Here is a 27,149-nt window from a genome sequence, read left to right as displayed (position 1 = left end):
CTTGACCGGCTGGCATTGTTCAGAGGAGAGTCGGAAGAAGAGTGGGCAGGATTTCGGGTGACACTTAACTTTAAAAAATAATCATAAACTAGCAGTAAGCATGGCCAAGCCGCTGACAGACCAGGACAAGAGGAAGCAGATTTCTGTAAGGGGTCTGGCCGGAGTGGAAAACGTCACCGACCTAAAGACTAATTTCAACAGGCACCTCCACTTCACCCTGGTGAAAGACCGAAATGTGGCCACCAAACGGGACTACTACTTTGCCCTTGCCAACACCGTCCGGGACTTCCTGGTGGGCCGCTGGATCCGGACGCAGCAGCATTATTATGAGAAAGACCCCAAAGTAAGATGCCGCAGTTCTGCACGTCCTGCACGTACACACACACACACACACACACACACACACACACACACACACACACAGCTGACATGAGAGCAGTGGGAGGGGATGCTCTGTGCTGCAGTAACAAAACTAGTGACTGCGAGTGTGCGCGCGTGTGTGTGCGTGCTCTTTTTCTTCCTTTTATCCATTTATAGTAATACCCAGTGCTTTGTCTTCATGCATATTGAGTGAGTTTGAGAGCAGCGTGTGTTGAGTCTGCACACTGACATGTCCTCTGTATCAAAGCGGTCTGTTACATAATGTTCTGCTCGTGCATCTGCCATGATAACCTTTATCTGATGTGCGCCATCAGGACAATGCACGGCCTCGGTGCGTCAAATGTCTGCAACATAGTGATGTTTATAGGTAGTGGCACTATAGGTTGAGAAGACTCAACTGGTTGTTGAAATGTGTACAGTATTACGAAACGCCCTCATTCCATTCATCCATCCTCAGTAACACACACTGCGCATCACAAAATGGCCTCACACTGGGATATGGGAATACCCTCAACAAAACCCACTGAGGTTCAGCCCCTCTGCACAGGGCCCAGCTTCATTGTTACTGCTACAGGAGGCTGAATTAAAGTGCCCTCACCTGGTTATTAAATTATGCAAAAGCTGCAGCACCTGTGCCAGTGTTGGAAGAAGAACTCAGATCCTTTACTTAAGTACAAATACTATGGTCTTAAAGTACTCTATTACAATTAAAAATCCTGATTTCAAAATGTTACTTAACAAAACTATAAGCATCAAAATATACTTAATGTACACAAAAAACTAATTCTGCACAATGGCCCATTTCAGAATAATTTAAGGTACAGAAATATTTAAGTATGTTTCAAGAGTAAAAGCACTTGTTGCAGAATGGATTATACTATTATGTTTCTTATATTATTCAGTTTTTATACATGTAAGAGCATTATAGTATTGTATTTGGAGCAGTTTGTAATGTACGGTGTCCTTGGGTGTCATGAAAGGCGCCCTTAAATATAATGTATTATTACATACTGTGTAGTTTAGCAGTACAGTACTGCATCACACCATATCAGCATATGCGTTTATGTACAAAGTAACTGAGTGTTAAAATAAATGCCTATAAAGAGGCTTTTAAATGCAAATACTCTATTAAAGTACAAACATGTCAAAGTAGTACAATAGTTGAGTAAATGTACTTAGTTACTTCCCACACACCCTGCTGCAGTGATCCGATGCCCTGTCTGGCTTACACTTCACAATTAATCCACTGAAAGTCCTATGTTCAGTAATCCTGTCTGCTGCAGCCTTTTGTGGTGCTGCCAGGCTTTTTTCATTGCTCCAAATAACTCTATTTAAAATTCCAGTGGTCATCCTGAAATGTCTCCAAGTATGGGGACATTTGATTAAAAAGAACATTGAGTCTTGGCTCTGAACACTGGGCTCATGATTAACATCCTATCTGAAATGGCAGGTGATGCAGCCTGATGCAGAGACATGAGGAAGAACATACATTCTAAGAGAAGTCTGGTGTTAATGCATATTTCTCTTGTCAACAAATTCCATTTAAATAAAAAAAACTGATCTACTAATAATTATTGTGTGTCTCTCAGAGCCTGGTATATGTTATTCCTTTCTAAAACTATTAGATAAAAAACACATCACTTAGCCCCCCCCCCTGTTGCAGTGGGTGACACGTTCCTTCATTGAACACACTTCAGTTTATTTTGACATGCATACACTGTTGTGCACCTACAAATACCCAGCAGAGCACCAATGGATTCATCCGCCACTGAAAAAATTTAATTGTAAGCTGTTTTCAATGAGCTTGTAGTGAAAATAGAATTATGCTGCATCATCCTATTAGAGGTTAAACGTCTCTGCCAGTTCTGGTGTTCGTTGCAGTGTCACAGCTAGAAGTCTCGGGACCCCCTTGAAAACGAGATGGTGCATCTCAAGGGGTTTATCCCAATAAATAACATTTCTATATAGAAGTGAAGTGATTAATTTATTTCAGCAAATGTAAACTGTTCCCTCTTACTTACTTAATTGTAATGGCTAGTTACTTTGTTGATGAAACTAAAAGCAAAACAGTACACATACTGTACCTGTTATACACAAAGCGTTCTGTCCTTAAAGTGAAGGCCTTTTAAGATTTGGAAGTAGAGACTCTCCCCTCTTATATAAACTAAACTGTTGTCTCTCCACCACATACTGTTTTGTGTCCTTTACATGACCCCCACCATCAGTCAGCTGCAGTATTAGAAGTGTCACACGGCACAATGTCAGAGAGCCAAACATGTCTCACATGTCCACGTCCAGTATGCAGTTATATCTCTATTTATTCACTATCATCAGTGCGTATGGCGCCTGTGTTAACTCACTCTCTCTCAGCGCTGTGAACAGACATTGTTCTGTGTCACATGTTTCAGGGTTTGATCTACTTCCCTGTGAAGTGTGAGAGATATTGTTGGAGGAGCTTCCAGCAATAGCCCTGCCGTTGTAGCCTCTGACGGCAGCTGTTGTTTGCTACTATAATGTTGCAGAGCCATCAGGGACACCAAATGGGGCGTGTGTGTTTTATTATTAGTAGCCTTTGTGCTGGAATTCGTGGCGTCCTGTATAGTGCTGTGTTTTGTGTATTTTCTTATCCTGACAAATTGTGAAAGAAACTCTAGATATTGACACATTTTAGAAATGGTTTTGCATGGAGAAATAATAAAAAATAAGATGTATTGAGAATAGCAAGCTGCAGAGAAATATACTTAAGTAAAAGTACACAGAAGAGTGTAGGAATACTCTGTTACAAGTAAAAGTCCTAAATTGAAATCTTACTCGGGTAAAAGTACCAAAGTATTGTCATCAAAATATATTTAAAGTACCAAAAGTAAAAGTACTCCTCATGCATGTTGAACCATTTCAGATGAATTTATATATCATATTTTATTTATAATCATTGATGTATAAATGTGTTTATCAAACTGGTAAAGCTTGAAATAATATTAATTACTTCATTAAAGCTTGGTAGCATGTGAATTTAATCCAGGTGTAACTAAAGTTTTGAACATATTTTTTGTCATAAATCCATTTCTTCAAAGTAACTAAAGGTACTACATAAATGCATTGGAGTAAAATTACAAAGTAGCATAAAATAGAAATACTCAAGTAAAGTACAAGTACCTCCGAATTGTACTTAAGTATAGTACTTGAGTTGATGTAAAACTTTACACCACTGTCCAGCTGTATTTCTGGTTTAAATGTAAAGAAATCCAACATTAACCAGCTTAATCTCTTTGTTTCTCTGCAGCGTGTCTACTACCTCTCCCTGGAGTTCTACATGGGCCGGACTCTGCAGAACACCATGGTGAACCTGGCCTTGGAGAACGCCTGCGATGAAGCCACATACCAGGTTGGGCAAAGGACAAAAAGAACCCCATAAGAAACCCAAATGAGGGACTTTGGCAAACCAATAGCCCCGTATTATGAGGGTCACTCCATAGGAGTTCACACACTCAGCTCCACAGTGATGGAGGGGAATAACAGGATGACAAAATGCTTCTCATAAAGTCATTTTACGATTGAAACTATACTGTATAGACACCCAGCCCTACACAGGAGCATTAGTGAGGGCCTACCCCGATGAGGAGTCAAATCCAGGTCATCCCAAAGGTGTTGGATGGGGTTAAGGTCCGGGCTCTGTGCAGACCAGTCAAGGTTTTCCACACATAACTGGAAATACTATTTATTTAAGGAGCTTGTCATGTTAAAACAGTAAAAGGAAAGACAGTCTTCTAAAATATTGAATCCTGTAGCAATACTATTCCCTTACATGGGACTAAGAGGCTATAACTGTTATCTTCACAGGGGTGTCCATATGCTTTTATCTATTCAGTACTGTAAATGCAGAAATCTCCAGAAAACCATCGTCATGATCTAACAAACAGATTCTACATTTGTCTCTAACTGAATTTTCTATGGGTATTAGAGAGCTGACTTGAACTAAGAACCAGGAGATGATTCCTTTTTTTAAATGTACTCTCTGAGGCGATGAAGGTAACTGTAGTGTTAACAGCAGTGTGGATGTGTCTTTCAGCTGGGTCTGGACATGGAGGAGCTGCAGGACATCGAGGAAGATGCCGGTCTAGGCAACGGTGGTCTGGGTCGCCTGGCTGGTGAGTTCCTGCCTCCTCCTGATTGGCTGCTGACAGACATTGATGTTTAGTGCTGTGGACAGCCTTGTCTCATCCAGCACACCCCCCTTGTTGTTTCCTCAGCTTGTTTCCTGGACTCCATGGCCTCTCTGGGTCTGGCTGCTTACGGATACGGCATCCGCTACGAATTCGGCATCTTCAATCAGAAGATTGTTGACGGCTGGCAGGTAGGTCCAAGTTATGGTGCTCTGTTTGATTGAATCTATGTTGCTTAAGATTGTAATCTAGTGAAAAAAAAGTTAATTTAAAACTCAAATGTATGGAATGAACACAAATGCACACCAGAATAAGCACTCTCTTGAACCCAATGCCAAACTGTGGTTGCCAATTGGTGGGGAATTTTTGGTGGACCCAAAGTGACCTTTACAGCTGCTGGTTGCATCAGCTGTGACAATGGGTATTTCTCAATGTCGAGTAAAGCTGCTCCAGAGCCACTATTTCAAGCATACTACGTCATCGAGGGCCGCCGAAGTACTGTTCCAATGTCCAGCATACTTGGAATTCTACCGAGCCCGTACTTCGTAGCGAGAAATTTCGAGGCTGCACATGTGTAGACTCTGCCGTCTTAAAATCCCCACAATGCTTTGAGCACGGACCAATTTCCCCAAATCTGTGGCGGAAAATGTAAGGCGGGGCCTGAAGATTAGCGGTCTATTTTAATGTTGTAAATTCAATTTAAATGCCTTGTTAAATTACTTGTGTAATACCTTGTATTCTATTAAACACATTTGTCATCAAATTCAACTGAATTCATTCATAAATTAGTGACCATAATGAGACATTTGTGAGCAAAAATAGGTCAAATCATCAAAACAACATCAAATATGAATTCCTCAACCCAAAAAGTGCCAGAAACCATGTATTGAACAACATTGTAGGCCAAAACATTGAAAAGCTAATTTTCAACCTATGATGATGGCAGCCATTTTGGATTTAGGGCTCTAAAAGATTTTGCCCACATTTTTGCGAGGGGCATGGGGGCTATTTTTTTTTTTTAAACCCTTCATAGATTACAAATCCACTGAGAAACGAACCTCCGCTCTCCACGGTCACGGAATTGCTGGAGATGACCCAACTAATATGTGCATACATCCACATGTTTGGGCTGTGCAAACCCGCACCAATGAAAAACGAACTCCCTAATACCATGATACTTTAAAAAGTCGTACAAAAACCTGTTCATGAGTGATCGAAGTGGGCGGGGCAAACATGTAGGGGGAGGGTCAGTGTATGTTTTGGTCATCGGATTTTCTTTTCACAAATCGATATTCAAAAACAAAAAACGACTGGATATTTGATTTTCGTTTTAAAATTGAAAAACCAAAATTGAAATACAAGACGTTTTTGTTTATCATGATCAAAAAGGGATTTACTAAACTTAAAAAACGGGATGATTTTCATTTTCTACTTCTCAAAACAAAAAATTAAATCACTAGAAAACAGAAACAAAAAACTACCGTTTTTTCATATTCTGCTACCGGAAGTTACCTTACAAAATAAGAGCGCAGATGAGCACGGTCAATCCGTGTATCTACGGTCCATTTGTTTTCACAACGAAAACAGCCAAGACACATATTGAGCCCAGAAAATTAATGATATTAAGGGCTGTAAATATAATAGACCTATGTCTAAAATGGACAACATTGTTAGGAGATTTCAACTATACAGCGATTCTGCACTGCGGTCAACTCAGCCGTCTCTCGGGTGACCAGATGTCCCACTTTGTGCGGTACTGCACAGTATTTTCACGACTTTTGGTGCATCCCGCAAATTGAGACGATGTCCCGCATATTTCATTTAGATTAGCTAAAACGCTTTTCTAAAATCAGATTTATGACATGAATCAGATGCGGAGAAAGGCCGGCTCGGTTCGCTGACGGCCGGCACTGCCCTTTTATTATTATATGTTTTAAACGGCATCATGTAAGTTGCGCTGACGAAAACATACAGAGGTCCACAGTTTTTTCAAATCAGCTGCTCTTCATTTTATTCCCTGCTATATTCAATGAGTGAGTGAATATTTTTTACCACAAGTTCTTAATAAAACTGACACTTTTGGACTCGGAACTATATTGACTGCTACCAGAAATGAAATTAAGTAGGCTACTTTTACTGTGTACTTTGTGAGTAGTCCCCTCCATATAATGCATGTTTATCTGCTATCTTTGATGAGTGATAAAGAGACAATTTTAACATTAGTTCTTAATGAAATTGATACTGTTTGACTTTGTATTAGTTAGCCTACTACTAACAATACATTGAAGTCATTTTACTGTGTATTTTGTGAGAAATCCTCTGTCAAAGTCCCCTGCTGAAAACAAAATCAAGTCACTTCTGCTAAGTTTGATGAGGTAATTTTGTGATGAGGTTTTTTGTTGCCATTAGTTCTTTGTGATAAGAGCCGCGTTCACACCGGAGTACTTTTCACCGTACTTTTCGCGTTTAGTTCCGTTAGTACCCCTTATGTCGCGTTCACACTAAAAAGAGCACTTCATCTCGGGAACTTTTACCCCCATTTTTAGTGCCTGCTGAGAGATGGTACTTTCCTGGGGGAAAAAGTGCCCCAGTTCTGATTGGCTGGGCGAATTGCAAACCACGCCCCGTACAACTCTGAAATGTTTTGTAGAGCTGCCATTTTATTATCCTGGCATTAGCATTATTAGCATTAGCATTCGCCCAGTGCACAAACGCAGAGAGATTAACTTATGGCAACACAAAATGAAACATGGGAGCGGTGGAGATGAGGAGGTGTCGGCGTTCTGGCGATTTACTCGGAAGGCTTCAGTAGAAGCTGCAGGGAGTCCCAGCAGCTTCTACTGAAGCCAGTCCCCAACTCCGGGGACTTCCGGCCGGGGACTCCGGGTGGCAGTATACGCCGTGAAGTTGTTTGCGGCCTGCCAGTAAACCCAAAGCAGAAGAAGACGAAGTGACGTCAGCGGCTCATTTGCGTAATCTTCCCTCAGGGAAAAGTACTCCGGTGTGAACGCGATCTGTACTAAATGCCCTGGGGTAATAAGTGCCGGGGCACTGAGTGCCGGCACTAAATACGGCAAAGTACTTGGTGTGAACGCGCCTATTGATCCTGTTGGACTCAGTACTACTGAAACTACCCCCACAAGTACTATGAAGTACTTACTGTGTACTTTTCCATTAATCCTCTGTCAATGTCCCCTCCCGAGTACAAGAATGCATGTTCTTTTAATAAGCGTTAAAAACACCTTTCTTCCTGAGACTGATATTATTGGACAGAGTATTTTAAAAGGATGGTAGACATGATATCAGCAATACTTCCAGTCAGTACTCCGGCAGCAGCCTTTTACACCTTGGAAAGTCTTTAAGTCTGGCCTGGATACTGGTCACAAATATCCTTCAGCAAGTGACACACACCCCCGTCACTCTGGTTTCCCTCTTATGATGATGCTGCTGTCTTTTAGATAAAGGGCGTTTTAATGGTTGCTTGTATCCTCAGATAGTGTTTGTTTAAATAACTATTGACATTTGAATAAATATTGCAAAAAAGGGCTCCAAAAAAGGCATATATATTATATAATATATATATTGCCTTTTTTGAGCCCTTTTTTCAATATTTATTCAAATGTCACTAGTTATTTAAACAAACCACTATCTGATATACAAGCATTATATATATATATATATATATATATTATCTATCTATATCTCTTCTCTATCTATATATATCTATATATCTCTCTCTCTATTCTCTCTATATATCTCTCTCTTCCTATCTCACTATATATAACTATAGTAATAGACGATATATAACTATATATAACAATATATATATATAACAATATATATATAACAATATATATATATAACAATATATATATATATATTGTTATTAACTTCAACCCAAAGTCAATTTAAATAGCGGGCAAAAATTGGTTAATTGCCATGGATGTGGTGTTTGATATAGTTTACGTTCAATTTCAACTATTTTAGGCAGAAAAATGTATATTGACTAAAACTTTTTAAATAATTTAGAAAGGTTTTTGTGAGAAATCATTTCAAAAGTAAACTTTTTTTCATTTTATATTTTAATTTTAAATGTTTGCACAACATTATTAATTTAAACATTTTTATCCATTTTTTAAAATTATGAATCCATTTATTTTATTGTGTTTCCTTGAGGCTGGGGAAGATATCCAGCATGTAGTTCAACATGCAAATGTTGTAATACAAGTAAGTATATAAGTATAACATGGAAAAGTAAATAAAATACGTTTAGTAGGAGGATGTGGATTTGAAGCTCTATTGACTGACATGCAATGACTGGGACTGATGGAAGAATCTGAGAGGAATGAACTAGGATCAGAGAAATAGTCCTATTTTTAAAAGACAGCAACATCATAAGAGGCCAACAAGAGTGACAGGGTGTGTCAGTGTGCTGAAGGAGTTGGGACCAGCTATCCAGGCCAGACTCTAAAGACTTTCCAAGGTGTAAAATGCTGCTGCCGGAGTACTGACTGGAAGTATTGCTGATATCATGTCTACCATATCCTCTTAAAATACTCTGTCCAACAATATCAGTCTCAGGAAGAAAGGTTTTTTAACGCTTATTCAAAATAGCAGAGAAACATGCATTCTTGTTCTGTGGAGGGGACATTGACAGAGCATTACTCAAAAAGTACACAGTAAGTACTTCATAGTACTTGGAGTAGTTTCACTACTAGCCTAGTCCAACAGTGTCAATCTCACGAATAACTAATGGCAGAACAAATAATAACAAACTCGAGAGACGGGTGAGTTGACCGCAGTGCAGAATCGCTGTATAGTTTAAATCTCCTAACAATGTTGTCCATTTTAGACATAGGCTTATTATATTTACAGCCCTTAATAACATTCATTTTCTGGGCTCAAAGTGAGTCTTGGCCGTTTTCATTGTGATCGCTAAATTCTCCTTGTTTATAATAATCACAGTTCCTTCAACAGGATACTGTAGTGATTCAAAGTGTGATTTTAGCATAGCCTACGAGTGCTTTTGTTTTGAAATCAGTTCCATGAGTTTCGTCTGCGCTCTTTTGTAAGGTAACTTCCGGTAGCAGAATATGAAAAAACTGCAGTTTTTTTGTTTCCGTTTTCTAGTGATTTTTATTTTTGTTTTGAGAAGTAGAAAATGAAAATCATCCCGTTTTTTAAGTTTAGTAAATCCGTTTTTGACCATGATAAATAAAAACGCCTTGTATTTCAATTTTGGTTTTTCAATTTTAAAACGAAAATTAAATATCCAGTTTTTTGTTTTTGAATATCCATTTGTGAAAAGAAAATCCAATGACCAAAACATACACTGACCGGGGAGGGGAAATCTGTCAAAATACAAAAAGTCCTGATTTCAAAATGTTACTTAATGTACAAAAAGAAAAAGTACTCATTATGTAAAATTGCACATTTCAGATTAATATGAATTTCAATAATATTATCAGCTAAATATACGTTAAGTATCTGAAGTTAAAGTACTCATTATGCAGAATACATTTTTTCACCGGATTACATTTTATTACATTATATTTTTATTATATTATCATGTTTTATACATGCAAGAGCGTTTTAGTATTGTAGTTGCTCAATATGGGCCACATTTTAAATACAGTGTAGATTGGTAGTACAGTACTGCATTACATCATATCAGCATATCATGTGTTTTTATATCTACAAAGTAACTGAGCGTTAAATAAATGTAGTGGAGTAAAAGTATATTTGCCTCTGAATTGTACTGGAGTAGAAGTATAAAGTAGCTTTTAAATAAGTAAAATATAAGTATGCCAAAAAATTATTTAACTACAATACTTGAGTAAATGTACTTAGTTACTTTCCACCCCTGACCCTAATAAATTGTTTTGTAGCACATATCCATGACTATTGTGTAGTGTAGTATGTTCTGTTTCACAACAATAATACCACAGCGTCGTGTCTCCACAGGTGGAGGAGGCTGATGATTGGCTGCGTTACGGGAACCCCTGGGAGAAGGCCCGCCCCGAGTACATGCGTCCGGTCCATTACTACGGACGAGTGGAACACACCGCTGAAGGAGTGAAGTGGGTTGACACACAGGTCAGTGGAAACACACACCAGAAGCTCAGGGAATGAAATGCAACTCTCATGTGATGGATATAATGCTGTCTGATTACATATGTACTATCATTTGAACAGATTCAAAGCAGGGTTTCCGTTAGCCGGTAATTACCGGTTTTTAGCTGGTAAAATTGATTAAAAACCGGTAAATTCAAAACCTGCCGGTCAAAATGTCCGGTAATAATTAGGGATGCTCCGATCGATCGGCCGCCGGTCATTATCGGCCGATATTCACTCTTAATAGTTTGATCGGTGCTCTCTATAAAGGCCGATCAGGAGAACTGGATCTGATCGATATGGACATAAACGCGAGTGAAGTATAACCGGACGCGAGAGAGAGATCAGAGATCAGATCACCTGAAGCTCCGCCCACTGTTTAGCGAGCTGCATGTAGAGATGGCAAATCCGGATCCTTTTACGGACTCAGGGTCTTCTGAGTCAGTCATTGAAGAGAGCCGGATCATACGAGTCATTTGAGTCATATGAGTCAGCATCACCAAGACCGTAGAAATCCTATCGGTGAAACCGAAAAGTTGTTGCATTTCACGAGCATATTAAACTGACGCTACACAGTGTATTTTGCTTTAATAAAAAATGTTGATCACAAAAAAAAGGGTTATTTTGCGATTTGGCAAATCTGAGTCTGCTGTTGACTCGTGCATGAGGACGAGTCTGCTGGATCTCTGGATCTGCTGCTATATGGTTACGGCTCTGAGTCCGCACGAGTCTGCTGTGTTTTGCACAGTGAGTCAGGATTTGCGAATCTGAGTCTGTGAAGTTCCGCTGACTAACTCGTAGGCTACTGGTCTCTCTCGATCATTGACCTGGATTCACGGATCCCGCGATTTTGATTAAGTCCATTATGTTTCCGGCTCTAAATGAAGTTTCAGTGTAGACTTCTAACAAAATTGTCATGTTGTGCAACAGCCTCCTGCGTGTAATAGCTGCATTTCCAATAAGGATCTTACTTGGCAAAACGTTTATTTTGAACATAGCACACAAAAAGAAACAAACAATGACAAATGATAGAAAATTGCAAAACAGTTGGAATATATAAAATGTCTTAATTGTACAATTATTATTATTAAACATATAATTATATCTAATCATATGCCCCCCATATTTTCTCATGGACTGCGTAATCATTGCAATACTGGTGTTTGTATGTGTTAAATGTGTGTAAAGTGGTGTCTTTTGCTTTAATAAAACATATTGATCACAAAAAAAAGGTCATTTAGCGAATCTGAGTCTGCTGTTGAATCGTGCATGATGACCAGTCTGCTGGATCTCTGGATCTGCTGCTATACGGTTACGGCTCCGAGTCCGCACGAGTCTGCTATGTTTTGCACAGTGAGTCAGGATTTGCGAATCTGCGAGTCTGCTGTTGACTCGTGCATAATATAGCGCGGGAGCCGGGTGCTGGAGGAGGGGCTATGCTCGTGCACATGACGAGTATGGATCTCTGGATCTGCTATGCTATTACGGTTAGGAGCCGTCGGCTCCTCTGAGTCCCCACGAGTCTGCAGGAAGTTTCACAGATCCGCGTCCCCTCCCCTGAGCCAAACGATCACTTTTGGCAGGCAGCTATCCTACTTGCTAAAGGGTAGGCAGATGGACTGGGGTACGTTGTAATGTGATTTTACATGTTATAAAGAGAGTAGCGAGTGACGCAATTTATAGTTTTAATTTGTACGTCACACCAAGTGTGGGACTCAAAGGACTCGGGTTAATGGAGAGGGGAGACTCGTCACGACCAGATAATTTCTAGGATCCGGGTTAATGATCCGGATGAATCAGGACTCGCCCATCTCTAGCTGCATGAGAAACTGACGGGCTGTCAGGAGAGAGAGAGGGAGGGAGAGAGGAAAAGAGAGGATCCATTTCTCCCGTGTTATTATCCAAAGTTAATGTAAACTTTTGAATAATGTACTTCATCTACTACAAGTAGTTTGTTTGAATGTAATAATTATGTTGTTTGTTGTTTGTGGAATCATTTATTGAAAAATGAATGTGAATTTTTCGATCTGTTACGATTATAAACTGAAGCAATATAAAAATGAGCCCCATTAACTGAGTTTTAAATATCAGCATATCCGGTCATAGTCCGGTAATTACCTGCTAACGGAAACTCTGCTACACAATTCTTCTTATTATTATTGAAACATGACCGGAAAATTTCAAATTCGTCCGGTAAAAAAAATTCTGTCGGGACATTTGACAGGCGAGAAAAGATCCTAGCGGAAACCCTGATTCAAAGTTATTAATTAGTTTAACGATAAATTATAATTTTGTATTAAAAATAAAAGTAGTAAATACTCTGTTACAAGTAAAAGTCCTGCAATCAAAAGGTTTCTCAAGTGAAAATATAAAAGTATTAGCATCAAAATATAGTTAAAGTACCAAAAGTAAAAGTAGTCATTGTGCAGATTGGTCCATTTCAGAACAATATATAGGATTTTGAGTTTTATAATTGTTGATGCATTAAAGTGTTATCAAAGCTGGTAAAGGTACACATTGAAGTAAAGTAACAAGTACCTCAAAATTGTACTTGAGTACAGTAGATGAGTAAATGTACTTGGTTACTTTACACCACTGGAAGATATACAGTGAGCAGTACATTTAACAGTAAATGCACAATGAGGATTTAATCAGGAAAAATAAAGGTTAATTAAAAAAGAATGGGTGCCGACTGTCATCTTTGTAAAGATTTAGTAACCAAGTATCGCATCCTAAGTAGCATCCAAGAGGAAGCTAAGGCCCAACAGAAACCAATCCTTCTCATTGTACTAATGAACAATAACCAGTGTATTTAACATATTATTGTGATTCAGGTGGTTCTGGCCCTCCCCTATGACACCCCAGTCCCCGGCTACAGGAACAACATCGTGAACACCATGAGGCTGTGGTCTGCTAAAGCCCCCTGTGACTTCAACCTCAAAGACTGTTAGTATGGTCATCTGTTCTGTTCCTCATTGACAAACAGTTAATACATGAACATCCACTAAATATGAGTCCAAACTTTGTCCTGCAGTTAATGTTGGCGGCTACATTCAGGCGGTGCTGGACAGGAACCTGGCTGAGAACATCTCCAGGGTTCTCTACCCCAACGACAATGTGAGTGAATCCAACCGTTTGGCTAATTCACTTTAATCCAATGTAGGGGCTTATTTGTATGACTGCTATTTTTGATCCCATTATGCTCACAAGTACAAATACTATGGTCTTTAAATACTTCATTTTAATTAAAAGTTCTGAATTAAAAATGTTACTTAAGTAGAAGTACAGAAGTATTATCAGCCAAATGTACTTCAAGTATCAAAAGAAAAAGTCGTCAGAATACTTAAAGGTAGGGTAGGTAAGTTTGAGAAACCGGCTCGAGATCGCTAGAATTTGAAAATACACAACCGGAGAAAATCTGCCACTTCCTTACAGAGCCCCTCCTCCAACACACACGAACGCGCACATGACCAATGAGGGCACGAGATAAGTTTGTGCACAGATGGAAGGCTGACAGGCAGGTAGGCCATCCAGTTATTTTAGCCGGGCCGGCTAAAATGATTGGTCGTGCTTTTTACAGTACTACGGCTTCCACAGATGATATTTTTTTATGGATTTTTTGTCAAAGCACTTCAGATATTCATTGCTATCGGGATGTTAAGAGCATTCCATGGAATATAACAAGTGTATCTCGAGCCGGTTTCTCAAACTTACCTACCCCACCTTTAATGGCTGTTTTTACATTTGTATTCTAGAATATTATATTATCCTGTTTTTATAACTAACAAATACATGTAGGAGCATTTAAACGTTGTTGTTTTTCAATGTGGGGCCAATTTACCAATGGTTTAATTTGTAAAATACTATGTATATTAGCAGTATAGTACTGAATCTTAACATATATCATGTGTTTTTATATTGTAAAAAGTAACTGGTAACTATTAGTGTTAAATAATTGAAGTGGATTAAAAGAAAAAAAAGAAAATATAAAAAAATACAATTTCTAAACTGAAGTACAAGTTTGTCAAAAGTGTACTTGAGTACCCGAGTAAATGTACTTGGTTACATTCCACCACTGTTGATCAGTCAGATTATCAAGTCAACAGTTTATCCAGATATCTAACCCTATTTAAATGAAAGTAAGCACATCACTGAAATGTTGCTCAGAATCCCTCATTTCACAGGAAAACTGTGAAGCTCTCGAGGAAGCAAGCCCTAAATGAGCAGCTTTAACTGAATTATTCAGACAGTCTCTATCTCCAGCGCAGTGTTTATAAGATAAAAATGGCAGCACTTTCAGGCGTTTGACAGTTTTCCTGTTTGGCCTCCAGTTCTTTGAAGGGAAGGAGCTGCGTCTGAAGCAGGAGTACTTTGTCGTCGCGGCAACTCTTCAAGACATCATCCGTCGATTCAAAGCCTCCAAGTTTGGCTCCACAGAGTTTGTGCGACTAGACCTTTCTACGCTGCCAGAAAAGGTGAGCAGTTAGAGAGGATGACCTCAGCTCTTTACCAGGATGGAGGGCAACAGATGTAGTACTCTGTAGACCTATTTTCTTGTGTTCCTTTGCATTACTATCTATATATAAAAAAGTTGACATTACCACCTTTTTAATAAAAAAAAAAATCAGATTGCAGGTTTGCAACTCTGCTAAATGGTTGCAAATTCAATCTAAAATGCACTTAAACTTGCAATATGCTGTTTTCTTTATCCCTGCCTTACATTACCACACATCTTGTGACCTTTGCACGTTCCCATTACTTTTTCTGACACTTTAAAGTCTGAACAGCTGCCCCACTTAAAAAATATCATGTACTGTGTGCATATTCTCTCATTATAATGTGTTGTATTCTTATAGTATTTCCTTTTTGGTATGTTTATAGCTCTGAGACATTTTTCATAATAGTTTTCACAAGAGATTCTATTATATTTCTATATTTGCTCTCATTTTATATTTAAATTTTTCTTACTGTGATAAAAGGGGGTTGAATATTGGTGTTGTATGGCTGCAATATGAGTCTAATATATGTAATAATAGTGTAACATCAGTAATATATGGATGTAATACAGGTGTATTATGGGTGTATTATGGGTGTAATAACAGTGTTATATGAGTGTAATAGGGGTGTATAACAAACCGTGTAATGAGTGTAATAACAGTGTAATATGGGTGTAATACGGGTCTAATGGCAGTGTAACATGGGGAAATTAAGGGTGCAATATGGGGGCAATGTAGAAAATAGCAATCAAATTAACAAACCATTAATTTGATCGTACATAAATAGTTTGCACTAGATCGCACTTTAAGGGTTAAACATTTTGTGCAATAAACATGATTGTGACTCTGTTGTGCAGGTGGCCATTCAGCTGAATGACACCCACCCTGCTCTGGCCATCCCTGAGCTGATGAGGACCCTGGTGGACATTGAGAAACTGGACTGGGACAAGGTATACTTACTTTCAGCAGAGTGTGACACACAGGCGTCAGCATGGCTCAAATAGAGAGCCTGTTACTGCCTGGTAACACGGCCCTTCCTGCAAAAACTGTAACTGCTGCAGTCTAACTGAATTGTGCTGTGGTCACTTGTGTCGCAATTCTGTCTCTTTGCATCCTTCAACACTAACAATGACTCAGCAGCAGGGTGAACACTGCCGATAGACAGTGAAGTGAAATCATACACTGGGCAGAATGTAAGCAAGTAAACCGACTAATATAGGATCATCTTTTCAAGAAAAAACACTGTCATTTTACACATAAATATAACATTGTTTTCTGTATTTGCCCAAGGTAATGCACATATTGTCATGTTTACTCGTTCAGTGGTATATGTGTGATAATGTGAGATCTCTTTGTGCAGGCCTGGGACATCGTGGTTCGTACCTGTGCCTACACCAACCACACCGTCCTGCCTGAAGCCCTGGAGCGCTGGCCCGTCGACCTCTTCCATAACCTGCTGCCCCGGCACCTGGAGATCATCTACGAGATCAACAGCCGGCACCTGGAGGTACAAAGGATGCTGGACTTAGATATCTGAGCATTTTAGGCTTTTACGTAATGCCTTCATCTACACAAATCAAAGAATATCAGAAAAATACAACATAGCAAGTTAAATATATTAAAAAAACAAGATAGTATAGATGACGAAAATATGAGACGTCATAATGTAATATGTCTAAAATATCAGAAAAAACTGTTGAAAAACAGTCTTGGTATAGTATGTATAACATGTAAAAAAAAATATATCTAGTATGTAAAAAAATAAAACGGCATAGGATATTATGTGATATGTCAGGCATAGCAATATGTCGAAAAAAACAATGCAGTATAGTATTTCAAAACTATCAGAAAACGCTACATAGTATGTCGAAATGCATTTCTTTCATAAATAATTCCTATTAAAAAAACTGTGAATTATGGAAATACATTCATATTGATCTGTGTCTTCTGGATGTGCAAATAGCCAGCTGTTTACTAACATTTGAATTAAACATGCATAACTTGTACATCTGCTGAGACGTCTCTTTCCTCCCCCTTCAGCGTATTGGCAAGCTTTACCCTGGAGACCTGGACCGCCTGCGGAGGATGTCCCTGATCGAGGAAGTGGACGGCAAGAAAATCAACATGGCGCACCTGTGCATTGTGGGATCTCACGCTGTCAACGGAGTGGCCCGCATCCACTCTGAGATCATCAAAGCCACTGTGTAGGAAACTCTCATCTCTCCTCTCGTGTTTGTGTCTATGGCATTAACGCTAGGAAGCATCCGGTTTATTTGTATCTGACATGACCAGTGGTGCTAGAAGTACCCAAACTCAACTTAAAGGGGGCCTATCATGCAAAATGCACTTTTTGATGTCTTTTATACATAAATATGTGTCCCCGGTGTGCCGGGGAACTCACGCAGCGTCAGAAAATAAAACCCTTTCTCTTTTCCTCCGTACCCAAATCTTTTAAAAACGGGTGTACAACAAGCGGATACAGATTTGCTGCCGATATGACGTCAAATCGGCGGCGGACCCACAGAAAGTTGCTATCAGAAACAATGCCTGATGTGTTTTGGACGTAATCTCGTCTTTGTTTACATTAGCAAGCCTCGCTAACACTCAGAGCTAACCTGTACTGGAGAGCACATAAAAAAGCAGGAAATAAAAAAAGGAACTCACCTTGTGATAAACCTGCAAGAGAAAAAGCATTTGAGCTCCATACTGTTTCAGAAATAATCCTTGATGTGGTTTAAACAGGATGGCGTTTTATCACAACCGAATGTAACTTTATCTCCGGTAGAATTCTGATCAGGCATTAGCTCCGCCTCCTCTTCTTTCTTTTATTTCAAGCTAAGGACCCAAAATCCTCGTTTCTCTAACAGGGCTGCAAAAGAGGGGTTTGAGCAGTATGAGGCATGGCTACAATGGGTGATCGGTTTGCTATTTTAAGCAAAAAACTTCACAGACATGTTTTTTATATGTATATGTAGGTCCTACAATATATTTTTCCAATATAGCATAATAGGTCCACTTTAAAGGTCCCCTATTATACTCTTTTCAACATTATATTCCAGGTCTCGGATATATATAAAACATGTCTCTGAAGGATTTGAATCAGCCCTGTTCCAAAAGTGCTGATTCTCTGGCCGTTTCTCAATCGCAAGGATATTGGCTTCCAAGCCAATATTTCAAGGATGCTACGTCATCGAGTGCCGCCGAAGGACTGTTCCAATCTCCAGCATACTTGGAATTCCACCGAGGCCGCGTCCTTGGTTTGGGGGAAATTTCGAGGCTGCACATGTGTAGACTTCGCGTCCTTAAAATCCCCACAATGCTTTGCGCATGGACCAATTTCCCCAAATCTGTGGCGGGAAGATGTAAGGCGGGGCCTCTCATATGACGCACACCTGCACACTTGCTAGCCTGTTCCACTCTTCGTTTTCCGGATGCCAGGAAGTATTCTTGCCTTGCTTCTGAAGCAAGATGCTCTGCTCGGCTCGGCTGTGCTACCAAGCCAGCATCCTCGCGATTGAGAAACGGCCTCTGTCTGTAGCTTTAAATGCTAATGAGCTGCTGCTGGCCACGCCCCTCTCTGAAGTTCAAGTTTCGATCCTAAACTTATACAATGATGTTTTAAAACTAAAAATAAGTATTTGAAAAGTTTCTTCAGGTTCAATAATATTTTGATTCAGTTTAGCATTTGTTTTATACATTTAGGCTACCAGATGTATGCTATTCCATACTATTTATTGAAGATGGCTTACATTTCCTTCCTGTGCGCTGGTGCCAGCCATGTGACCGGCAGGTTTATAAAGAAAGATGCTAAATCAAAATGATATTCAACCTGGAAAAACCTTTGAACATTTATTTAAATACATCATTGTTTTTTAAAAGTTCAGGGTCAAAAGTTGAACTTTCAAGTACTTTAACATTTTTTGAATGATCAAAACTTTTGGCCCAGATTTTGCTCCATAGAAATACTGATGCTAATTGTGATGGAAACTTCTGAAGCAATTGGAAACAGGACTCAGAGAGACACGAGGAGAGCAGGAACTTTGATGGCTAACACTGATGGTTTATTTGGAGTTACGGCTGGAGAATTGACAAGACAGGTTGTGTGTCACGAGTTGACACAGCGGTTGCCAAACCAATTCTGAAGAACTCTTCTGTAGTTCGAGGTTTTAACTAGTTCGAAGTGTAATAATCAACATTCTTCATCAGCGAGACTAAACAAATATGGACCCTGAATCTAACTAGTCCCTGAACTATCTCATGTCAGCTTGTGCTCGGTCATAAACTGGCAACAACAATGCGCCCAATCTGCCCCTCCTTAAGAGAGATAGCAGCAATACCCAAGGCCGTAGACTCCATGGGAAAAGAGACAGTGAAAGGAGAAAATTATGAACTGTGTCAAAGTTTGAATACCTAAACAAATTATTCCCTAACTGCTAATAAGTGTGTCATTGCTGCTCTTCTCCTCAGGTTCAAGGACTTCTACGAGACAGACCCTGAAAAGTTTCAGAATAAGACCAACGGCATCACTCCGAGACGCTGGCTGGTCATGTGCAACCCCGGCCTGGCTGAGGTCATCGCAGAGGTGTGTGTGTTTATGTCAATACACACAAGTGAGGGCAGTTATTTCAGGAGTACAGGTTCCTGGAAGTGAAGTCCTGTTTATTTTCTGCATAGACCACATTAACTAATGGACATTTGGAGCACATCCAAAGCTCAGATGTATGTGTTATTTACACTGCAGATTGACTCTATGGTATCCTGCCAAATAATAATGTTATCATCTTTTTATGTAGAGGATTGGTGAGGAATACATCCGTGACCTGGACCAGCTGAAGACGCTTCTGGAATTTGTGGACGATGACACCTTCATTCGAGATGTTGCCAAAGTCAAACAGGTAAGATAATAATAATTAAAACTGCGGTCACAGACATGCACGCAGTTGTGGGCGGGCCCTCGCGTCTGTGCGCCTGTCAGGGAGGGTCGCCGGTCGTCCCGGCGTCAAGCAGACGCGCGCGAGTCCTCCGAAATTAGCCGTTTGTCATTTCTCAAATGTTCACGTCCTCGACTCCCCGGTCCTCCGTCTGCTACCCGGAAACGGATGTCGGCGCGCCGTCTCGAAGGAAAACAAATTTCTCTAAAGGCTCGTCGAGGATCGATTATCGCGGAGGCTGTCTGGAGGAGCTGTAACCGAGGATACACTGATTTAGAGGAGAGAGGAGTCTCTCTGGAGGAGCTATAACCGAGGGCACACTCATAGAGGGGAGAGAGAGAAGAGAGGAGGCTCTCTGGAGGAGCTTTAACCGAGGGTACACTGATGTATCCTCCGGAGTCGATTTCAGGCAACAGAGACCGGGTGTAAATGAAATTAAACTTTATTCACAACAGGCTATAGTGGCGAGATAGTAGGATGTAAACAGGTATAAGTGTAATTAAAATACATTAAACTATAAAGATAAGCATTAACAGTTAATAGACACATATCAACAGTAGAAAATATAATATTTTCACTGAAAATAGTAAAGACTAATGAGGTGCAGTACACAATTAATAGCATCAACATTAATCAGTGTACCAAAAACTAATATTGTCATCTCACTCTAAGCTGAACTCCAAAGTTGCCAGCCCTGGACTATATGTATGTGTGGTCTATAACAGAGAAATACAAAATTACAAGTATAATGAGAATCAGTTACTTGCATATTTTATACAGCAAACAATAAGCATAACTTTCTCTGCAATGGAACATATTCTCCAAGGCTAATTAACTGTTCAACAGGTAGGTTGTAATAAAACCATGACATACATATGTTATATATATTATGTCATCTAAACATTAGATTGCCAACATTGTCAAACATAGCTCGACTTATCCACACGCAGCTTATGCAAATGAAGCACAGCTCTGCAAACTGTTCCCTGTGTGTGTGTGTGTGTGTGTGTTGTGTGTGTGTGTGTGTGTGTGTGTGTGTGTGTGTGGGTGTGTGTGTGTGTGTGTGTGTGTGTGTGTGTGTGTGTGTGTGTGTGTGTGTGTGTGTGTGTGTAGTGTGTGTGTGTGTGTGTGTGTGTGTGTGTGTGTGTGTGTGTGTGTGTGTGTGTGTGTGTGTGTGTGTGTGTGTGTGTGTGGTGTGTGTGTGATGTGTGTGTGTGTGTGTGTGTGGTGTGTGTGTGTGTGTGTGGTGTGTGTGTGTGTGGTGTGTGTGTGTGGTGTGTGTGTGTGTGTGTGTGTGTGGTGTGTGTGTGTGTGTGTGTAGGTGTGTGTGTGTGGTGTGGTGTGTGTGGTGTGTGTGTGTGTGTGTGTGTGTGTGGTGTGGCCTTTCTGTCGCGCCGGTCCCCCCGGATACGTGTGCCCCTTTCCGGGTCCATCGGACTTACGGTGCAACTATGTACATTTGTGCCAAAAATGTTTTCACATATAGGTGGCGCTAGCGAGCATGTTGGAAATGTTTAACCCATCGACTCCAGAACTTCAGATTTTTCACTGTGCAAAATTTTGCTGCATGAATGGTGTCGCAAAGCCCTCAAAAACAGGTTTTACAGCGCAGAGGAATAATAACAATAGGTCTTCGCACACTTTGTGCTCAGGCCCTAATAAATACAAATACTTAGCCAGGTGGAGGAGGAGCAGGTGGGTAGAGGATTAGAAGTTGAAGGCAAGAGTGAGAAGGTGAGTTTTGCGGCCTTTTTTTGAATGATGTAAGAGTATAGTAGGTTAAAGTGAGGGTGGTGTCGAGGATGATGCCAAGGTTATTACGCGAGTTGAGGGGTGAAAATGGAGCCGTGATGTTATGTGAAAAGTCCTGGGTTGAGCGGGTAAGTCAGTTTGAGCCGATGATGATAAGTTCTGATTTGTCGCAGTTGAGTTAAGAAAATAGTTTTGCATCCATATTTCTTAATGTCAGATGGTGAGTTGGGAGTGTGTGGTTGCACAAATAGATTTTGTTTAGAGGTAGAGCTTGGTGTCATCGGCATAAATGTGGAATTGGAGTTGGTGGTGAAGGAGTCCAAGTGGGATTATGTCGTTGATGAAGAGCAGGGGACCAAGTACAGAGCCCTGGGGGACACCGTGGGTGACTGAGGCGGAAAGTCTGTCGGAGAGATATGATTTAAACCAGGAGAGGACGAGGAGGAGGAGATGTTTGTGTAACTAAAGAAAAGTGATTATGTTCCTGTCTTTTGTTTGTTTCTGATCACTCCCTCTGTTTGTCATCAACTTGTAGGAGAACAAGATGAAGTTTTCTGCCTATCTTGAAGAGCACTACAAGGTGAAGATCAACCCCAACTCCATGTTTGATGTTCAGGTGAAGAGGATCCACGAGTACAAGAGACAGCTGCTCAACTGCCTGCACATCATCACGCTGTACAACCGTGGGTGCTTTTTACTTTAGCTGGCCACTCATTGTAAATAAACTTGGATTCAGAGGTAAAACAAAAGCTTTTGTTTTTTATCAGGAATCAAGAAGGATCCCAAGAAGTCATGGACCCCCAGGACTATCATGATTGGAGGAAAGGTGAGGGGTGTTAAAGGTGGTACATTGCATTTGTTTTCTATTTTTAGACCATGGATGGATAACTGGTCTACTGGGCACAGGCCAAAATGACCATAAAAAGTCCACAAAGAAACTAAACTAAAACAAAGAGACAAAACAACTGCACGAGACACAACATGTCTTTTAAAAGACGCAAAAGGACTCTATAGGGGGTTAAAACCAAGTACAAAAATGGGCAAGTTAGAATCAAACATATTTTATGTCTCCAGAATTATTTAAAGTTTTGAAATATCATCTCAAATTTATTTTGTATTTTGGACAAGATAAGGACATATGAAACACGACGTTTCTCATCAATATACAGGCGTGTTCGTACATTTGGATGTTGTAATAATAATGATTTGATAGTCTTTATCTGAAACGGGCATAGCAAGTCGTAGTTCATAATTGCTTCATTCCGTAAGTTTCTTCACCAATTCTGTCTCAATAAGACACATTTTACAATATGCACACACACCAAGCATTCTCTTAAAACAGTTTTTGGATTAGTCATACATTTAGTGTAATGTGGACTGATCATTATAGAGAAATGTCTGAATTTAAATGTAAAGTTTTAGCTGCTAAATGTGTTGCTGTTATTATCTACTAATGAGACTTAATCATACTTATAATGCTAAATATTCAGCAAACCAACAAACAGATCATTTCTCCTCCCCACCCTGAAAATATTGTTGATACATGGAGTATACTTCAGCCTGGTTTTATTCAGTGTTTCTGAAGATGGTCTGCTGTGTGTCCAGGCGGCTCCAGGTTACCACACTGCTAAGATGATCATCAAGCTGATCACATCCATCGGAGACATTGTGAATAACGACCCTGTGGTGGGAGATCTCCTCAAAGTGATCTACCTGGAGAACTACCGCGTCACTCTGGCTGAGAAGGGTAACAAATACTTACTTCACGATCTTACTTGGAGATAAGCTTTTTTTGTAAAATGTTAAGGGCTGAGAGCGGGGGTGTCAAACATATGGGATGACTTAGCAAAGTGTACAAATTACAGAAATGAACTGCAATTCTCACAACTTTCATATATTTTGTATGTGTACATGCTATACATCTACAAGGCAGGGTGATAACCAAACCTTCTTCCTTAATAGTTCCCACTGTAGTCTGTATGGTGGTGTGTCAGGATTACTACACAGATACTTTTAATATCATTTCTATAAAGTAAAATACTGTTCAGTTCCAGATACCGGTGACTAAATGTTTCTGTAGATACACTGTGATCTGTGAGTTGTAATGCACATGTGTCAATTATAAACTGAGGCATAATATGGTTGAATTTGCACTTATTTTTCTTGGTTTGTAAAACTATCGTTCATTAAATGTGAACATTTTCACAATGTAATTTTTTGCACTCAAACAAAGGGAACAATGTGGAGATGTGGTTACTTGGAGGTTATCATGCGATGATCTTACTGCTCCGGCCCATTTTAGATCAAATTGGGCTGTATGTGGCCCCTGAACTAAAATGAGTCTTTACTGTAGTAGAACTTAGAGAGTAAAAGTGGAATTTCAAACCTCCTGTCTGCAGTCATCCCAGCGTCCGACCTGTCGGAGCAGATCTCCACAGCCGGCACCGAGGCCTCTGGCACCGGGAACATGAAGTTCATGCTGAACGGGGCTCTCACCATCGGCACCATGGATGGAGCCAACGTGGAGATGGCAGAGGAAGCTGGAGAGGAGAACCTCTTCATCTTCGGCATGAGGGTGGCAGATGTGGAGGCCATGGACAAGATTGGGTAAGCTTTCAACCAAGAAAATATGAATGCTGCACCTGCACATTTTATAACAGTATTAAAAGGTATTTATCTTTGTCTGTCTTTGAAACGCACTTAAAACAACACTTGTTAAGCAAATGGAATGGCTGTGTACAAGTTCACTTTCCTCTGAAATGCAGTGTGCGGTATGTTTTTGGGTTGTAATGTTTCGGTAACAATACGTGAACTCTCAATTCTATATGTATTAATGATATATGTTGTTCATATTTTATGTTTGTATTGTCTGGGCCCCTGTTCTCAAGCTTCCTATAGCTTATTGGGGTGTCCTGTTTCACATGAGTCCTTTATGTCTCATGATTGTACCTGTATTTTTATTTTAAAAAACGTCCAAATGTGCCCATGATGTGATGAATATCTTTTCTCCACAGTTATGACGCTGCGTCGTACTACAACCGTCTCCCCGAGCTGAAGCAGGCCATGGACCAGATCTCCGGGGGCTTCTTCAGCCCCGGCCAGCCTGACCTCTTCAGAGACCTGGTCAACATGCTGATGCAGCACGACAGGTGGGAGGCCACTGCTAACACTGACGACTCAGCACTTTGTCTGTGCTGACACACGGGCTACCTGTCAGCCCACAGCCATGCAGAGTCATCAATGTATCACTGTCACTGCCTCATGAGAGGGAAGGAGGTGTTGGATTTGACTCTGTGAAGCAAGTCATCATCATCTCCTAAAGTCAACTGGCACTCATTAATGCAAAGGCCCTATAAGACTGATTTAAAACCGTGTTGTTCCCGTCATTAAAGAGATCGTTTTAAGTGGGGCTATGTGAGATGCTTACCTTATAGTTAGAGTAATAACAAAACATCTAAACTATCCCTTTTAATGTCTCAAATAAACAAAGTATTAATTCTGTCTTTTTTTTGCAGGTTCAAGGTGTTTGCAGACTATGAAGCCTACATCAAAACTCAAGACAGAGTCAGCATTCTCTACAAGGTCAGTGTGTCAGCAAGAGGAAATCAGGATGAGATCAAGTCTAAATGTATTTGTTCTTAAGTAGCAAAAAGAATCTTGTGGTCAGTACTGCATTCACCTTTTATGAACATCTGTTGGTGTCTGCTTTACTTCCATATGATATATTCCATATTCAATGCTTTATTGCAGCACATTGTACTTGTATACTACCATCTGATTTATATTCTATGTGAAACTGAACCATTATATATGTTGAGGACACGAGCATACTTTTACAACTACTGTGTCATTCAATCTGCAGTGCCACAGAACAGTATATCGGAATAAAACACAATATATTGCACACATTTATAAAACAAAAAAATACAATTAGCTAACTATACACATTATTAATATTTTGAATTTGAAAGTAATAATAATAAATTATAACATACCGTATTGTATCATACTCTAGCCTTAGTGTATTTAAAGTAAGAGTTACCTTGTTCTATATGATTTTGTACTAAACTACCCTACTATTTCTCAGGATTTAAATGAGGTATATCTTATTTGACATCTCTACCTTTCCTCTTTCAGGACCCTAAAGCGTGGACCAAGATGGTGATCCATAACATCGCGGGCTGTGGAAAATTCTCCAGCGACCGCACCATTTCCCAGTATGCCCGTGAGATCTGGGGCATGGAGCCCAGCCTGGAGAAGATCGCCGCCCCCGACGACCCCCGCTAAACCTCAGCAGCCCCCTCCTCCTCCTGTAGCTCACTGCGGTCCAACCACTGGAGAAAACCCCTGTAGTTTTTCACTTGTGGCATTATTTCCTTACATTATCGCCCCATAAATAACCGCTATCACTCCCAGTTGATCTTGCAGTAGCATGTTTTGAAGTGGGTTTTTTCCATCTGTATTTTCTCTCTGTGTACCAGCAATGCATATTGTCACTGTTGGGTAAATCAGCCAGATTACATCATGGCATTTTTCTTGGGCACAAAATAAATAATAATATATTAATGATTTTGCTCCAACAATCCTCCCATTATCCAAAATGTCCAACTAATGTTTGGAAATAGGTCAAAACATCAAGAGCTGAGACCTTTTAGAATGCTTTAACAAATACTGGGATTAGGTCTTTAACCAAACAGTGATTTTAACCTTTATTCTAACTACATATTTTTCTACTTCTGATCTGAACAAACCTCAGCACTGTTATGCTTTCAAACCAGCAAATGTCTTCCACCATGACAGAGAGAAGTGACACTTAGGGGTTAATGAAGGGACCTGTGACAGGGTGGTGTTGGAAGGAAGCGTGGTCTCCGTTTTACCGCAGATTAACATCATCATTATTATATTCAAAGACTCCGTCCGGTTATGTTTCATGGTGTTTGTTGAATATATCCGTGTATCCATCCGTCCTGTGTCTCAGCATGTTTATGTCTGTCTCTTCCTAAAAGTGTTAGAAATGAACAAAGCCTTCTCTGCCTAAATTCTAAGTGACTGAATTCATCTTGAAAATGTGTGCGTGTTCTGTAATGTACTGTAGTTGTGTATGTGTGTATGTATACCATACTTTAGTCCAAGACACTGTGGGTATCGGCTCCATTGATGTACTGTAACAGCATGTATTCCTGCTCAAGCTACTGCATATGAGCTGTGGTGCTGTAGACTGCAGAAAGCCCATACTACTAAACCTAACATTTCACTAGAAGACAATGCTTTTCTTTTCTTATTGTCAATAAATGACAACTATCAACAGCTCA

General features: G+C 40.0%; 1 protein-coding gene across 1 annotated transcript; it reads left to right on the top strand.

The window, feature by feature from the left end:
• Positions 1-27,149, top strand: LOC117482669 (glycogen phosphorylase, muscle form-like). Its single transcript, XM_034130854.1, has 20 exons — positions 1-343; positions 3,665-3,766; positions 4,451-4,529; positions 4,632-4,735; positions 10,509-10,640; positions 13,493-13,604; positions 13,693-13,775; positions 14,990-15,133; positions 16,012-16,104; positions 16,515-16,661; positions 17,195-17,358; positions 19,622-19,736; positions 19,948-20,049; positions 22,373-22,520; positions 22,605-22,663; positions 23,443-23,584; positions 24,237-24,444; positions 24,852-24,986; positions 25,353-25,419; positions 25,975-27,149. The coding sequence occupies exons 1-20, from the start codon at positions 101-103 to the stop codon at positions 26,122-26,124; spliced, it is 2,529 nt and encodes an 842-aa protein (XP_033986745.1). The 5' UTR covers positions 1-100; the 3' UTR covers positions 26,125-27,149.

This window comes from Trematomus bernacchii, unplaced genomic scaffold (assembly GCF_902827165.1).
Source record: "Trematomus bernacchii unplaced genomic scaffold, fTreBer1.1, whole genome shotgun sequence".
In the NCBI taxonomy this organism is placed as follows: Eukaryota; Metazoa; Chordata; class Actinopteri; order Perciformes; family Nototheniidae; genus Trematomus; species Trematomus bernacchii.
This window is presented reverse-complemented; position numbering and strand designations above follow the sequence as displayed.

What these genes read in the sequence shown, in the direction of transcription:
- LOC117482669 (XM_034130854.1), top strand. Translation starts at nt 101, where the DNA reads ATGGCCAAGCCGCTGACAGACCAGGACAAGAGGAAGCAGATTTCTGTA. An exon ending in CATCATCACGCTGTACAACC is followed by an intron (nt 22,521 to 22,604) that starts GTGGGTGCTTTT and finishes GTTTTTTATCAG; the next exon opens with GAATCAAGAAGGATCCCAAG. An exon ending in GAGTCAGCATTCTCTACAAG is followed by an intron (nt 25,420 to 25,974) that starts GTCAGTGTGTCA and finishes TTCCTCTTTCAG; the next exon opens with GACCCTAAAGCGTGGACCAA.